This window comes from Barbatula barbatula (assembly GCF_947034865.1).
Source record: "Barbatula barbatula genome assembly, chromosome: 3".
Taxonomy (NCBI): domain Eukaryota; kingdom Metazoa; phylum Chordata; class Actinopteri; order Cypriniformes; family Nemacheilidae; genus Barbatula; species Barbatula barbatula.
Genome location: NC_136764.1, coordinates 13,567,845 through 13,584,151, shown reverse-complemented (window position 1 = coordinate 13,584,151; position 16,307 = coordinate 13,567,845). Strand labels below are relative to the sequence as shown.

General features: G+C 35.9%; 2 protein-coding genes across 2 annotated transcripts in view; both read left to right on the top strand.

The window, feature by feature from the left end:
- The first annotated feature begins 219 nt into the window (after window positions 1-219).
- leprot (leptin receptor overlapping transcript) lies at window positions 220-3,026 on the top strand. The gene is made up of 4 exons (XM_079453442.1): window positions 220-337; window positions 842-917; window positions 1,008-1,191; window positions 1,519-3,026. Exons 1-4 carry the CDS (start codon window positions 319-321, stop codon window positions 1,633-1,635), a joined length of 396 nt encoding a protein of 131 aa, XP_079309568.1. The 5' UTR covers window positions 220-318; the 3' UTR covers window positions 1,636-3,026.
- Window positions 3,027-5,087: 2,061 nt separating this feature from the next.
- pde4bb (phosphodiesterase 4B, cAMP-specific b) overlaps window positions 5,088-16,307 on the top strand; it is a 38,576-nt gene continuing 27,356 nt past the window's right edge. Inside the window, exons 1-2 of the mRNA XM_079453830.1 lie at window positions 5,088-5,161; window positions 10,838-10,942. Coding sequence (XP_079309956.1) covers window positions 10,901-10,942 — 42 coding nt within the window. The 5' untranslated portion in view covers window positions 5,088-5,161; window positions 10,838-10,900. The remainder of the gene's footprint in view (window positions 5,162-10,837; window positions 10,943-16,307) is intronic.

Sequence of the window (16,307 nt, the reverse complement as noted above, 5' to 3'; positions counted from 1 at the left end):
GAACTCAAAATGAGATATTTTAAAGTATTTAGTAAAACATAGTTCCAGTGCACCTCTGACTACTACTATAATAGTCAATGATGTCCCTGAAGTGATAATGGCTAACATTTGTCCAAATATATTTCTCTGTGTTAATCAAAACACAATATAAAAGTCATATATACAGGTATGAAAAACCATAAGGCTGCGTAAATGATGACAGAATTTTCATTTTAGGGTGAACTATCCCTTTAAGATTGTGTGAGGAGGAAATAGGAAGTTAGTTCTCCTAACATTTAACACAAAGACTCCAACCAAAACAAACGGAGTTTCTATCATATGATGGCAGGAATAAAAGGTAAAATCATCTACTTTTGTTCTGATCGGGTTATCTCAAAGCAAGACTTAAACAAATGCTTTTAAAAATGCGAATGCTGTGGTAAACAAAAAGTCTTGGAAACTTTGCAAACGGACAACCGGCTTCTGAATTTTACTCTACGTTAAACAACGTCAAATGTCGCCGTTTAATTAATTTGACGTTTTCTTTATAAAAAGCCTCTTTGCAATAACGTACAGTCTTTGCTTACAACGTTCTAAGCTAATGTTAAGAGTAAGTTTAAATGTAACTGTTAACGTTACTTTTGTACATTAGGGCATTTATCGGTCGACTTAAAACTCGAGTTAAAATAATCGCCATGTATAGATGTACAATGACAGAATTTGTTTATTTTCTAAGCATACGTATTCATCGATCAACGTCATTTCCGCGCTTGTGTTTAGCCATATGTGTTTGGTTTTATCCAGAAGAGGGCAACGAAGTCACGTTGGTCATTTCTTAAAGTAGATTTTGTTGTGTTTTCAGCGCTTGTCGCGTTGTCTTTTAGTGGAGCCCTTGGACTGACATTTCTGCTTTTGGGATGTGCACTACAACAGTTCGGGTAGGTCCATGTTATTGTTATGCTGAAGAATCACCGACCGCTATGATGAGAAGCACATCAATGAAACCCCGTGTGGTTCTTTCTTCACAGAGTTTATTGGCCATTGTTTGTCCTGCTCTTTTACATCTTATCACCTATTCCAAAATTAATAGCCAGGAGGCATATGGATGACACAGATTCGACCAGCGCCTGCAGGGAACTGGCATACTTCTTGACCACTGGCATTGTGGTATCAGCCTACGGTTTACCTGTTGTGCTTGCAAGGAAAAGTGTTGTAAGTATAGTTAATATGTGTTAAGTCACTTCTAGGCCTGATGTTTCACTTTCTTTTCACTATTTTGTTCTGACTGATTATAGCCGGGCTTGTGATGTACAATAGCATAAACAAACATAAACATTAGCACAAGCTGTCAAATTGAAAAATAGCTCTGCAGAGGTTATAGTAAATGCATAATTTTGGAGAAACTCCTACTTTCTAATTTCATCCATTTCGTGCAAAGTTCACTTAGAGGTCATACATGGCAGTATATGGACAAAATAAAGCATGCCTTCTAAGCAAAGGAATTTAAAGAATAATCCTAATGCATTTCTTCCCGTACAGATTCAATGGGGTGCCTGTGGCCTGGTAATGGCAGGTAATTCGGTGATTTTTCTGACCATTCAGGGTTTCTTCCTGATGTTTGGAGGTGGTGATGACTTCAGCTGGGAACAGTGGTAAAATTCCTATGAAGGACCTACCACCACTATGTAAACTAGTAAATGTGGAATTGTTTTCCATGGCGATGCTGATTCTATATGGAAGTTGGACTTCTTAACTGATAATTCTATGATGGCTGCTCTGGTACACTGCTTCATATCTTTCCGTAGATCTGCTCTTTCATCTGTATTTCATTTTGGCATATGCACGGCTTACACTAGTATACACAGTGATTTGCGTACCAGATATTTTCTTTCACATTTAAAAATTAATCTTCAGAACACATCCAGGTTTAATTTACAGAGAAAACATTTTTAAATATCCCTTTAAAATGTTTCCTTTTGATTTTGGGGAGAAATTAGCATAATAAAGATAACTGTAAGATAAAGATAAAAGTAACATATTTTATCAGCATCTTTAATTGTGAACATTTGTACTTGTGATATTGGGCTTATATTTATGAAGCATCCACAACTGACTAAGCAACTGCTTTCAGCTTTGAGTTTAAGCTATGATTTGTGTTTGAACACATAAGTAGTGTAACCATGGCAGTATATTAAGTGTTTTTAATAATGTTCTTTTTTTGCAACGCTACTAATGCCAATTATGGAATGTACCGTTAAGCTTTAACTTTCTTCAACTTATGTTTACACAAGATCACCAAAGCAGAACTCTTCTTAATCATCCATTCCATGATTATTTTTGCATTTGGGTACTTTACAAATAAATCAAATGCATCCTATGGTGTTATCGCAAAAATGTATAAAAACAAACATGACAATGAAGACAATTCTCTCTTATGTTATTTTCTATAATTATAAATATAAAATAACAAAATCTACAATAGTATATTATTAATAATTTGTTTTCTAAACTTTTGCTGTCACACCATGGTATGGTTTATTTGTCAACTACCCATTTGTAAAATATGTTTAGTGGTTTAGAATGTTTGCAAATACAATCATTATCATCCTTTCTGTAATTAAAGAATAGCCTATTTTTAGTGTAGTTAATATATTTAATTGCAAGAGGATGTGATTCTTACCGTTTTAGACATTTTTATAACTGACATAGTTCCATCTGAAACACTATGACATGACTTATGTAATTGTTCACATTGATACCCTACAGTACAAAATCTGAGATCCCATTTCACCAGAAAATCAGGGTATTTAGTTTCACACTACTGGCATTTATATTGAAATGTACAATGTAATTTGTTACGTTTGTTTGTTGAGGTTAGCTGTACAATCATTTTAACAGGACTTCTATAAGAGATATGCTTGCTATTCTTGACGACGTATGTTGTCAGCACTTTCAAACTATATATTTGATTGTATAAATAAATACAATTTTCCTATTTGTTTTGTTGTAATTTTATCCTATTCACATTAAAAATACCTTTTTGTACCAATATTGCAAATATACGTGTTGTTAGTTGATGTAGCAATTGTGTTGATATCAGATATAACTAGAGTGACCTACCCACAGAGATTAGAGAGATGTACAGCAGAAAATATTTAAGGCCTGAGAATTACATAATGTGTTCAGAAATTTTAACTACAGTATAAGGATTTTTTAAGAGATATTTTCTCAGGCTGAAATAGAACATTGTATGACAGAGCTGGATATGCACAATGCTTGCATGAAGCTCATCTCGGCCACAACAAGAGATGTTCTACATCTGTCTTTAATCCCATAATGTGATGCAGAGAGGAGCCTGAGTAAAGGTGTAACATGCAAGTCAGTTTAAAGGGTGCATGGAGGTGACATACAAATCAACTATGAAATGTACGAAATTTATCACAATTAATTTTATACATTAACACATATCAGACATACCACTACAGTACATTCTAAAAAAATTATGTAGACCTTGCACTCATATGCTGTATCTTTCTTTGATGATGATATTAGTTTGCGTAAATGAATTAGATTTAAAGAATTATTTGGAAAAAAAAAACTAAACTAAAATGTAATCAATGTTACAACGTTTCATTATAAACAGCAGTCTCAATATCCTGAGCTAGATTTAAATATATGAAGACAAGAAAACTTGTAGAATATAGACAAATAAGGCTTTGAATGTATGTTCTGTGCTATAATGAGGGGGAAATAACTAATATATCAGACAACAGCTTAGTGGATGTCTTATGCCTGAAGCTAAGAGAGACCCCTACAGCTGATCTGTGTCTTACTCCAAGCGGTCTGCTACAAATGAATAAACGAGTGGTCTGCAGACAGCAGACCTACCGACAGCGGTGCCATTCTATAATGACCTGCCCTGGGGAGTTCTGCCCTATTTTTAAATGCAATCAAAGAAGCCATACTTGAATGATGAGGATTAAAGAGAAAAAAGAAGGATCTTCAGAGATGTCGATAAATACATCATGCATTCCATTTTAAAGGCCTCTAAAATATAGTTGAAAAATCGCCAGAGATGAAATGCAGGTCTTCAAATATCAATGCTGCCACATTATGTCTTAATTGCTGATTTTTTGCTTATTAAAAGTCTGGGTTGTCACATCTTGCATTTAGAATGGAACAATGGATTTTAGAACTCCCCAAATTTATTTAAGAGATTCAGTCTCTTAGATTAACATTTTAATAATACCATTTATCAAAGTCATATTGATGAACAGAATCAAAATCTGTAATCTTCTGAAAGCATCAACTGAAGTTGAAGGGTTAGGGAAGGGCCCTCCAGTGGCCATAGATGTCTATACCTCGCAACCGTTGCCTAGAAACAGCCTGGTGATCCCATTTATTTATTTAATTATTTTACAACATTCTTATTAGTTCATCTTTTCAACTCAAACACAAAACATTAAGTAACTTATGTTACTAAGAGTGAGGCCTATATACAATATAGTGTAACTGTCCATTTAGTGTTTAACTTTTCATGTCATATCACTCTAATTTAAATCAAATTTATTTGGTCAGTGTCATCTAAAGGGGAAGTTCAAGGTGAACTCTGCTGATGGGAATGAGGATGGATAAGTAGGGCATGTTTTACAATGTTACAAGAATGAATCGATCATTTTATATTGACAGGGACGAATGAAGCCTAGCAGATAGATTGGATTATACAGATAAATTATGTAGTCAGGGCTATATTCACATATACAGTATGCTGTATCATTTTCCCCAGGGCTGTGTGTTTATAATTACTTTTAAGGATCAATATTTGCATATACCCTGATGATGAATGGATGGATGGATGACATATTTCCTACAAAATACAGAGAATTTGACAACCCAGTCCCTGTTAATCTGCTGTCTTTGCTCTTTGTTTTCATGGTTTCTTTCATCTTCTCCATTATCGTTCAGTTGGAGGGAATAGGGGTGGCAGGAGGATCACAGCACACCATCAATGCCAGAGTCCCAAAGAGAAAAAGGGGGAGGAGGAGGGTTGTCCCATCCGCTGGTGATGGGTGACCACTTCCAATAGGATAGGACAGGAGGGGTTTGTGGAAAGGTCTGTTTTATTCGCTCTCACGCCTTCATCTGCGACTATCCTCTCGGTTCGCCGGCGCATGCATATAAGGTAAGTTTCCAGCGTCCCTCGGTCATTAATGCATGTAACCGTGCACTAGTTCGTGCACTCCGTTGACAAAGCTTTACGTTACGTCGTTGCTTTCTTGGCATAAGAATTACGTTTCGCTTGCCCCGCGATCATCGTGACTGTAGGCTGATTTAAGTTGCCAGCTGAATCCCAATGTGTTGCCGTCATTGCTCGCATGGTTTTTGGAGGATCTGGGCTAAAGTAGCCGTGCAACTGAATTACGTGATTTAACCTAGGTTTAGTTGGACTAAATTAAAATGACAGGCCATGTGAAGTTCAGCTCGTTTGTTGTAAGTGAAGAGTTCGAGTGTGTCACTGCCAGTGAGTCAATGAGGTGTTTCACTGAGTGCGTGATATGTGGCAAGTTATTGGATATTTTAGCCAATATTTGATTAATAAACTGTTGTATCTGTCTTTTTATTCTGACTGAACTGGAGACTTGTGTAATTTACCTGAATAATAACGAATTAACTATTGACAGATATCCTTTTCTCTGTCTGCTCTGGAAAAAGTAAAAGCTCATTTTCCGTTCTCATGAATAATAATGAACATTATGCAAATTTCATGAACATACTATCATACTAATATAATTGCATTGCTGTGTGGTTAAGTACGTGCACAATGAGTCATAGCACTCAATGCAGTTCATTCATTCACTTCTATTACTGCCATCTGCATTGAATCCAACGAGGGGTGTAGCCTGTTTGTATTTGCTATTATTTAGTTAAGGATCAGAATGCAACTTACTATCATGTTCTTTGTTTGTGTAAAAGTGCAAAGTTTTAATTTTTTGTCTGTTTTTAAGACAGCTGTATGGCAACTATATCAATGTACAAAATTCCCTGCAATATAGCAATAACTTGATTTATCAAGTTTGACCTCAGCATTCACATTCAAACATTACACTGGAAGCTTCGATCACTCAGTCGCTTTGGAAAAAAAACACATTGATTTGGGGAATAAAGCCACAGCTGGAACAATAATTCCTGTTGACTTTGGGAATTTCTTATTGACTTTTTTTCCAGGAAATAGGGCCAGGATACAAAATCTAATAGGACAAATGAAATACATCTCACATCACCACTCTCCCCTCTTATCTCCCCCATCCCACCATATATCCACTTGCTCTCTCCTTCTTTCACACTGACTTGCAATTCATACACTCGATACAGTACACCACTATTTGTCAGAAATAACGGAGAGCGTTGCACATACATAATTTATGTAGGGGATATGTTCCTGTAAAACATCATACCAATTAAAAAAGACAACAGATGGCTACAGTCTGCGTTTTTAAAAAGGATACACATGTTTTGTCTGGGCAGTGTTTAGGCGAACAATAAATGTTCTTAATATTTTGCTCTCTCGTTTAATAAATGTAAGCTTCCATCTGCACTGCAATCAAATAACATCTTGAAATTCTAATTGAAATAGTTGTGCGATATTGTTTGTGGTCCTGTGTTCCGGGGAACCCAATGTCTCCATAAAAGATAGTAATACTGGTAAAGGCAATTGTAACAATTTCTGCCCATGAAGAAAACAGATGGAAAAAATATTTGATGTTTATTTGACAAAAATGCTGAAAATGATTGTTAGGTTTAGGGGTAAGGTATATATTTTATACAGTATGAAAATTATTATGTTTATGAAAAGTCCCCATAGAACATGGAAGAACTTTTAATGCATGTAGTATAAAACATGTGAAGAACTTTTAATCCATGTAGTATAAAACATTTGAAGAACTTTTAATGCATGTAGTATAAAAACATGTGAAGAACTTTTAATCCATGTAGTATAAAACATTTGAAGAACTTTTAATGCATGTAGTATAAAAACATGTCAAGAACCTTTAATGCATGTAGTATAAAACATGTCAAGAACTTTTAATGAATATTATTGTACAATATACAGTAAGGCAAAGCTTTAATTTTACTATGTTATTTTTTTTTTTTTTTTTTTTCGCCTTGTTGTGCAAGCACTGTTGAGCTTGTGCAGAGGCTGCAGTTTTTGCCAGAGGGGAACTGGAATCCCCTGGTTAGGCCTGGTTTCCCTCCGAGGTTTTTTTTTTCTCCTCCAATGGAGTTTTGGGTTCCTCGCCACCGTTTGCATACTGTTTTGCACTGTTTTGCCTGGCCGGGGGGGCTGCTAGAATTTGGTTGTCTTATTTAATTAACACTGCATATAGGAATTTATTGTGTGTCTGATATTTGACCTGTGTTTTGAATTCCATAACCTTTTATGTTTTACTTATAGTCATTTTTTTCTTGTACAGCTGCTTTGTAACAATGAAAATTGTAAAAAGCGCTATATAAATAAAGCTGACTTGACTTGACTTGACTATAGGCAAATTCAAAAATACATTTACTTTTTAGGCAATTGTTGCTTAGGCTACATGTAGGCTAATTCTGCAATTCTTACATAATTACAGAATCAATTGTGACAAATGGAAAATCAAAGTAATTATGTAGATAGAGAGACTACAATTAGCAAGCCCAGAGGGTGTTTATTTTCTAATGAGATTTTGCTGTGGATCAAGGAATTGTATAGTTCACAGACAGTGCTGTTAAATTGCATTGAGCAGTCTGGTGACTACAATAATTACAACACATTCCATGACATGATGTTATCCATAGAGATTATTTACCGCAAAGACCAGTGCTTGATGTGGAAAAAAGGTTCTGGTACTCTCTTGTGCAGTGTTTGGACATTGCTGGTACAAAATGTTATTAACTAAAGGAAACATTTACAAAACAACTGATTTAATGATGTCAAATGCAAATTTGACCAAAACATTTTTTATTTCATTACCTATGATAATAGTTCTGTCTATTACATTTTGTTAATTAAATCCATCATATACACAGTCATATTTTATGCCATATTTTATGTAGCTTATAAGTTTTCATGTTGTTATTATAAGGCATGTCAAGTCAAATACTCTATAACATTATGTGACAGCACCATAATTCGCAGAAGATAAGTAGTTTGCATATCTGCAATCTTACCATTTATCATTTTTATTGTAAAACTGTTGGCTTTTTAATGTTTGCCTTCTCACATCTCATCAGTCATTAGTGCCCGCCTTCAGACTGTCTTCTTGAATTTGATTGGCTGAATGTTCCGTCTGAAATGCTGCTTGGCCTTGCCAAAGACCCTAGATGTTAACCCTGCAATCTTTAGCCAAAGAAGCTTAACGGCCAATGCTGACGCTGTGGCTCTAGCAAATCACCCATACAATGACACTTTTTGACTCGGAGTGGCAAAGTACGGGCAACATGTGAGAAGTCCCGGCCCAGTTTAAGCACTGGCAAGACCACACTGTGGGGTGGGGGGGTGGTGTGGCAAAGGGGGCATCATAATGGAATTATGCTTAGGGCAACAAAATGGCTAGCAGCGCCACTGCCAATACCGTATAGAATAATATTGCAATAACTGTTGGAAGCATGATATCGGCCATTTATTTTTATATGTGTGTCATATATTTATAAAATCATTGGATTCTGTATGTAAATATAAAAATCGAGAGAAAAGTAAAAGAAAAAAATGCCTTCAAAGAATGTATATGAATGAAAGATGTACGGTGGTTGGTTACTAATTAAAGTTTAAAGAGCCCAGTTTCTAATCCTTATATTGCAGCTTCTGTCCTTAAATCTCAATGGAAGGGTCTATTTTCACCCACTTTATTGTCTAATAGACATAAATTGCTTAGAAAATGAATAGCACACCTTTCCTCAGCAAGTAGTATGAATGTTGCAGGGTGAGTTATGTGCTTAAATTTAAAACCTAGGATTACCATTTTAAACCCTACATATAACAATAGTAGCAACCCGATCGCAAAAACAGGCAAACATCGGGTTGTGATGCAGCTTTCAGTATAAATGACACAGAAAAATGGTCCAATATCACCCTGGAATCTTTTCATTTTAATAATAGTTTTCACCATGCAAGAGAATGAAATATTTCAAGGTAATTCTTGCTGTGATACACAGTTCATGGTGACACGTGTTGATTTTCTAATTGTACTTGTAATTGTAAGTCCATGTCATTATGTGTAAGTCTGAGGTTAAGAGCCATGTTTCTTTAGTCACGAGTGTCGTGTATGGCAGACCTGTAGTATTGTTTGGGAACAAATTTTCAATTTCACAGGGTTCAATGAAACTCTTAATCCGTTAGAAATTCCCAATAACATGTCATGAGCCAGTTAGATTCTCATTCATATAAAACCAGTATTTATTTAGCCATCAAAATCCTGCCTCATGTTGACTGGGTTTTAAAATGGTTGGCAGAAAATAATAAATACATATTATTCAAGTCACGTCTCTTATTGTGCTCTCCATAAAGGCCCATAAAGTTTTGCCAAGCACACTTTTTTCTATTGAAGTAAACAGCAAGCCCTTTTTATTAAAGACGATGCATGTTTTTGCTCGTATGTGGACATTCGGAAACTGAATATTCTGATTCTTAGCAGATGAGCACCATGGAGTCTTTGTTTCAGCTCAAATAACATATTGTGCCTGAAGCTCAAGCTTCCGTGTTTGACACAATACATGTCTGTTTGGCAAAAACAAGAAATGCTCGATGTGCACTTTTGGTGTCCAGCCAGAGATTTTCTGAGACAAGACAAAATCTCAAACTGAAGGTTTAAGTTAATTTTCAAGTTAATTCACAAAACATGGAGAATATTAAAGATGACTAAAATAAATAAATCTCACTAGCAATATTACTGTGCTCATTCAAGCAATACAAACCCTTAAACATATGTATTACATTCTGGTGCTTTACTCGTCCTACAGTACTTGTTGAGGAGAAATACTTTGAATTTACAAGATTTACAGGTACTTTTAATTAACTTTCTTGAATTTCTTGATATAAAATCCCACATATTTAATCCATCACCTCGTTGTTTTTCCCGAATCTTTTATTTGAGGCCAATTTAACCTGAAAGTTGAGCACCTTTATCAAATTAGTGAAACTCAGAACAAAGAAATGTAAATGGTTCATCACAGTTCTGCTCAAGAGGCCATGCAATCATTTCTCACCTCTTGCATATGAACTGGATTCCCTAGAAAGCGAAACAGAACACATCAACACCTCATTATTCATCATTCAAGTTCTGGTTGTAACAATTTTTTCACATGGAAAGGCAAATAAAAAGGAAACAGTTTTATCATTATTGATTTAGACTAGCAGTACAACAGAACCATTTGATAACAAGGAGTGATGCAAATTTTAAAGGTCAAGTGAATACACTTAAAAATAAAATTGAACCAGGACTTCCTTAGACTTGGACACTTGACCACATTTTGACAGCATTAGGCCCTTAATAATAAGACTATCAGACTTCTTTCAAAACCACTGCTGCCATTTTCCCTGGTATTGTCCGTGTGGTGATAAATCAGTGGCACCTGTTAAGTACGCACGGTGTAGGTTGAAGGTCAGTTCATGACAGGATTGAAAATGGTGGTTAAAATAAATATGATGGCCTCTCACATTATAAAAAGAGATATCATAGTGATGAATAGCTTAATGTCTATCATTTTACAAAAGCTTTATTAGTTAGTCATTTTCATATTATTCACTAACACTAGTAATAAGTTCATTTGTGAAGGGTTTGATGAGAAATGATTCTAATGTTTTGTCCTTTATTTCTGGCTCCAGTTTACACCTGTCCATTTGTGTGCTGTTGGAGAACCTTTTGAGCTTTAGCTGTCAGCGGAGAACATGAGGAAGAGCCGGAGCGTTCTGGCAGTGACACCTATCAATGTAAGATATCTAAACATTTTCACACATGAATAGAAGATAATGGCATTGATTTATTTTTCTTTTGCACCATTTCTAACCAACAGATAAAGCAGACAATTACCTTTAGACATAATTTTTTTTATTAATTTGTATCTCTTATTTTTACCCTGATATGCTCTTAATTTGTTTTACACAGCAAATAGGCTAAATTCTATAAGGCTATAAAAGAGCATGTTATGTTCAGTTCTGTTCTTACAGATTTCCAGAGAAAGAACTAAAACTATCAACAAGCTTTAGGCAAGCGATACCTCAAGAACATAAAAAACCAATTAACCATACACACACAGGCACACATAATATTAATAGCTACTCAAAAAGGACGTGGGAATAAATAGTAAGAACTAGAGTAAATAGCCTAACAACGTGACCACACAGGTTGCGACATGACAAAAGAGAATAGCAACACATTAGAACCCAATATCATTTCTTATTTTGTCCACACTGGATGTGGAGTGACAAAACTATTAAGAACAAGCGGGTTGTCATGTCGCATCCGTTGTAGACACGGTGTAACTGAGAATGGAGGGAATGACAGAAATATAAATTAAAGGAGGGATCAAATCTGCCATTTTATGTTAATCTTGAGTACCTGTAGAGTAGTATTGCGTTCTTCATATCTCTGAAAAGTGTTTAGTTTTTTTTCGGATTTACAGAAAACAGATACAGCTGTCCGATTATTTCCAGAGATAGCCGACCTGCCAGTGGCGTTCCAATGGGCGGAGCTAAAGACAAGTAACACGCAGTCCCTGCGTCGTGACGTCCGCCAGCTGGTGCATGGATGTAAATACTGTACAAAAAAGTTTTGTTGTTGTCATAAAATTAACTATGGCTTACAGTCTGATCGAGCCTTACATATATGATCCAGAATCAGACCCCCGGCCTGTAGTAGAACATGAACCACAGCAGCAATGACTAGAGATGGAGGTCTCCATATGGTAAACATCGTTATTCCTTGTTAGCTTTGCCGCTATTTTAAAATCGTATAAGTCACCATTCATAATGTTTTAATTGTCTTCTGTATTTGCCCGTTTTTAAAAGATGTAATGCTTGTAAAGGCATCATTACATAATCCCAAAGAGACTGTACATCCGCAGTATGTGTTATTCATACTCACAAATATTCATGAAATTTACCGTGACACTCATATCGTGCATGTATCGCTTGTGAAAGCTCACATAAAAGATTACAATACAATTGAAATCCTGTGCCGTACCAGTATGCATTGGTAAGACTTCAAAAAGCCATAATTTCATATACATTATAATATCATAGAAAGTAACGCTTTGTATTTTCTATTTTAAAACTCTGAAATGACTAACTGCTATCGTGACACACCTCTTAGGTGCCATTATTTGCTCTGTTAGCTAAGACAACTACAATACAGGAAGGAAACATGCTGATGGACATGCTCTTCCACTAGCTCTCTCGTTCATTCATGGGCGTGCTCTTCCATGAGAATGGCTAATAAAACCGTAGGATCCTTGTTTCGAAACAGGGATCCAGACTTATAAAAAACTTTCCGAAACAGGTTGTAGTGCTGGCAGAAATACGTCATGCATCCAACTCGTTTTTTAACAAGTTGACCATGGTAAGCTTGAGGACCCAGCACGTTAAACAGTATATTAAAACAGGATGTAATAGCATGTTACTTCTCCTTTAAGAGCATCATCAATTTGTTTCGTTTGCATTGGTAAGTAACTCTGGTAATAAATACTTTAGGCTTAATGTTTTTAAATCAGTTGTTATTATTATTTTAATTATATTATATATAATAAGATAGCACTGCTGTATATAAACAGAACAAAACAGCAACATTTGGCAACCAAACCTTTCTGTCAGTGGCAAACAAGGGAAGGAAACAATATTACATATAAAATGTACAGTTTTTTTTAACTATTTACAAACAAAAAATTGCATATTTATCTTTTTAACCCTTTCTGGTCTGTTCAAAGCATTATAGTCTGCAGGGGCAGATAAGGAATGTGTGCTACAGCAAAGCTTTTAAAAAGAAATGTATCTTTAAAATTATTTATCACTGTTGGCTTTTTGGCAATGCTTTTTGGAGATATCTGAGAAAACAGTGGTGAATTTATAAATGTCCTCCTAACTTCTGGATTAGGAGGTGAAACATACACTTCACTTCAGTGGTCTATTTGTAAAGACAGACACATAATGAGGTGATGTAATGAAGCCACCATTGATTATCTCAAAAAGCAATTCTCTTTTTTTCTATCCGATCTTAATGACAGCTTGACTCCAACCTCTTATGCCCATGATTAACTTCCACATGTGAAAATCATCTATATCTATTTCACAGACCCTCTGATCACTGACTTTATTGAACTGGCTATATTACAGGTTGTTAGGAGGTTGCTAGGGTATTGCTAGATGGTTGCTAGGGTTTTCTTAGCTTAATGGTTCTAATCAAAAGCCCTCCAAATTCAGGTCAATGGTGTGGATTTTCTTTCATGCTGCCCAATTATACAGAAAAAAAACAACCTGCATTGTGAATAATAACATTATAGATCCAGTGGGCAGCTAAACAATTGTTTTAATGAATTACTTTGATGTTTACTTAGGTATTGGTTTAATTAAACTTTGTTACTGAAAATAGCTGGATGAGCTTAAAACACTTAAAGGTGAAGTCACGAATTGCAACCAACAGCTCACTCCACCCCTCCCTTTCGAAGCACTGCGGTGTCTGACACAGGACCAAGATGTCGTCACATTTCCGCTTCTTTGCCGAAGTAGATACGCGCTGTGTAGAGCAGTTTGTCCGGCTACCATAGAAACATGGCAAGTCCATGCAAGGGGACCCATGCGGTATTTAGATAGAAATAGCAAATTAAGGTAATACAAGCAGAACGTTTCATTAGTATTTGTTTTATTAGACCTCTAAAGACATAGTTATGTATATTATATTGCATTTCGATCAATAACCCCTGCAATTTATTCCAATCCATAACCCTTATAAACTAAGCTAATGATGATTCGGGCCTTAGAAAAAACTAGTAATAAAAACCCTGGAGCTGTTTACAACATTTACAATGTTAGATTTTGAGTGTAGCCGTACAGTGCTGACTGTTTGTATGTGTAACTCAGGCAGTGACTCATGACCGCAGGAACACGGGAAGAACTAATAGAACACGCTGCCCATCTGCTTCTCTGTGCTACAGGAGTGAATCCGTCCAATGCTCATGCTCTCTAAGGGCTTTATTGATTTGTGCATTAGCTGTTTCCCCAAACTGCACGACTTAAAGTAAAGCCATTATTTTGTGCTTAATGGGCAGGCACAGAATCTGAAGTATTTGGCATATTTAGCAGATTTGGCTTAGATCATAACTGTTTTCCAGTTGTATCTGAATCTGATATCCTCAAGGCTGATCTAGCAGCATCTCGGAGCACCGGCTGTGCGTGTTTACACACAAACCTTTAACCCGTTTAACCCTCAATCATTCACTCATTAAAGGAATCTGAGTGGTTGCCAAGGTAACAGATTCTCCCAGCGATCAGCCAGTATCTCTACATACTGTCCTTGTTAAAGTTGATTTGCTTTTTGTTTATTGGTTCGGTGGGAGAAGATATTGCTTTACCATGGTATCATTACAATGCTTTACCATGCCCTCTGTTTATAAGCCAAAGATAAGATCTTGCTTTCTGTATTTTTGTCATTCTCCAACATTCTTTCAAGAGTATGGCATCCTTTATGTCCTAATATCCTGCTTTGCACCCCTCTCACAGTCTGAGCTGAGAAGGGATCACTTAAATTGCAATGGCTTCTGTGTTCTCTGTGTACATCTCCATTGAGTGACATGATTAGATGATACTTCAAACACTTCTCACGGGATTCCCCTTTCCCCACTATTGATTTGTCCTTCATTTATTTAACTGCACATTCTCATTTATATGTAAACCGATGCCTCGCAGTGATTTTCATTATAACATTTTGTTTTCAACATAATTGGACTATAAAGGTGATGCGTATGTTTTATTTCTGCATGGTTGAATCTTATGTCCAGAGACGATGTTTAACCTCGATTTAAGAGCGAACCAGTATAATATTTGTTTTAGGGCCATGATTGATTGATTTTTTTTGCGTTGTGAGATAATTTTTATGGCCGTTAAGCAACCCGTATGTGCATCAGTATAATGCGGTTTGATTTTATAAGTGGTGATTTGTTTTTTTATTGTATTCCCTTATTTCCTTTTAAATGGATGGTTCACCCACAAATTAAAATTCTCAGATTTTGCCTATATACATTTCTTTGTTGTGCTAAACACAAAAGAAGATATTTGGAGGAATGTCAGCAACTTAACAGATCTCATCCCCCATTGACGGATTTATTGTCAATACTATGGCAGTAAATGGGGGGTGAGATCTAACAAAGAAATCTATACAGGTTTGGAACAAGATCAGGGTGAGTAAATTATGATAGAATTTTCATTTTTTGGGGTGAATTATCCCTTTAATTTTAAGGGGGAATTATTCATTTGAAGGTTTTGTCATTTGTTCAAACAGCACTGCATTGTTTCTATAAAAAAGGGATGTTCTCTGTGCCCTACATCATCCGCCAGTTTTACTTAGAAAAGAGCCATTACATTTCCCATAACTAGCCAGTTCCAATCTCATGTGGATACTCACCCAATCAAACAAAAGCAGTCAGTTGCAGATGGTGCTCGAGGAATTCCTGGTAATGCCCCTCTCTTCTGGGCAATCCTAATTGAGCTATAAACTTATTTTGCAGTGATATATTTAGTCTCCAGCTAGGCTGCTAAAAACGGATGTGGTCCAGGGACTACACTGACAGTGATGTGCAATCACATGGAGAAAGGCATTGAACATGCTGTAAATAAAAATCTGTCTGGAATCGAAATGCTGGAGTTGTGTAGTAGCTGAACAGGGCTCTAAATCAGTCATGTAAATGAGAGACCTGCTTTGTGAAGTGCTGTAGAATCTCTCAAACCATCTCTAGTGTCAATAACATGACTAAGGCAAGGAACTAAGGTAAGGATAGAATTAAAGTGCAGATTTCAAAGGGCTTGAAGGAAAGGAACTTGTTTTCTTCTATTTTGGTCGTTGGTTGCAATTCGCAACATACATTTCATACACTTGACCTTTAAGGGATAGTTCACCCCACAAATGTTGTATCTTTTGCATCAATTTATTCATTCTCATATCATTCCAAACCTGTATGACTTTCTTCTGCAGAACTCAACTAAAACATTTGAACGTTGGTAACGAAAAAAGATGTACACCCCTGGACTTCCATTGTACAGACACAAGAAAATATTATTTTGTGTTACATGTTAAATGAGGGGAGAAATC

What these genes read in the sequence shown, in the direction of transcription:
- leprot (XM_079453442.1), top strand. An exon ending in TGTGCACTACAACAGTTCGG is followed by an intron (nt 918 to 1,007) that starts GTAGGTCCATGT and finishes CTTTCTTCACAG; the next exon opens with AGTTTATTGGCCATTGTTTG. An exon ending in TGCTTGCAAGGAAAAGTGTT is followed by an intron (nt 1,192 to 1,518) that starts GTAAGTATAGTT and finishes CTTCCCGTACAG; the next exon opens with ATTCAATGGGGTGCCTGTGG.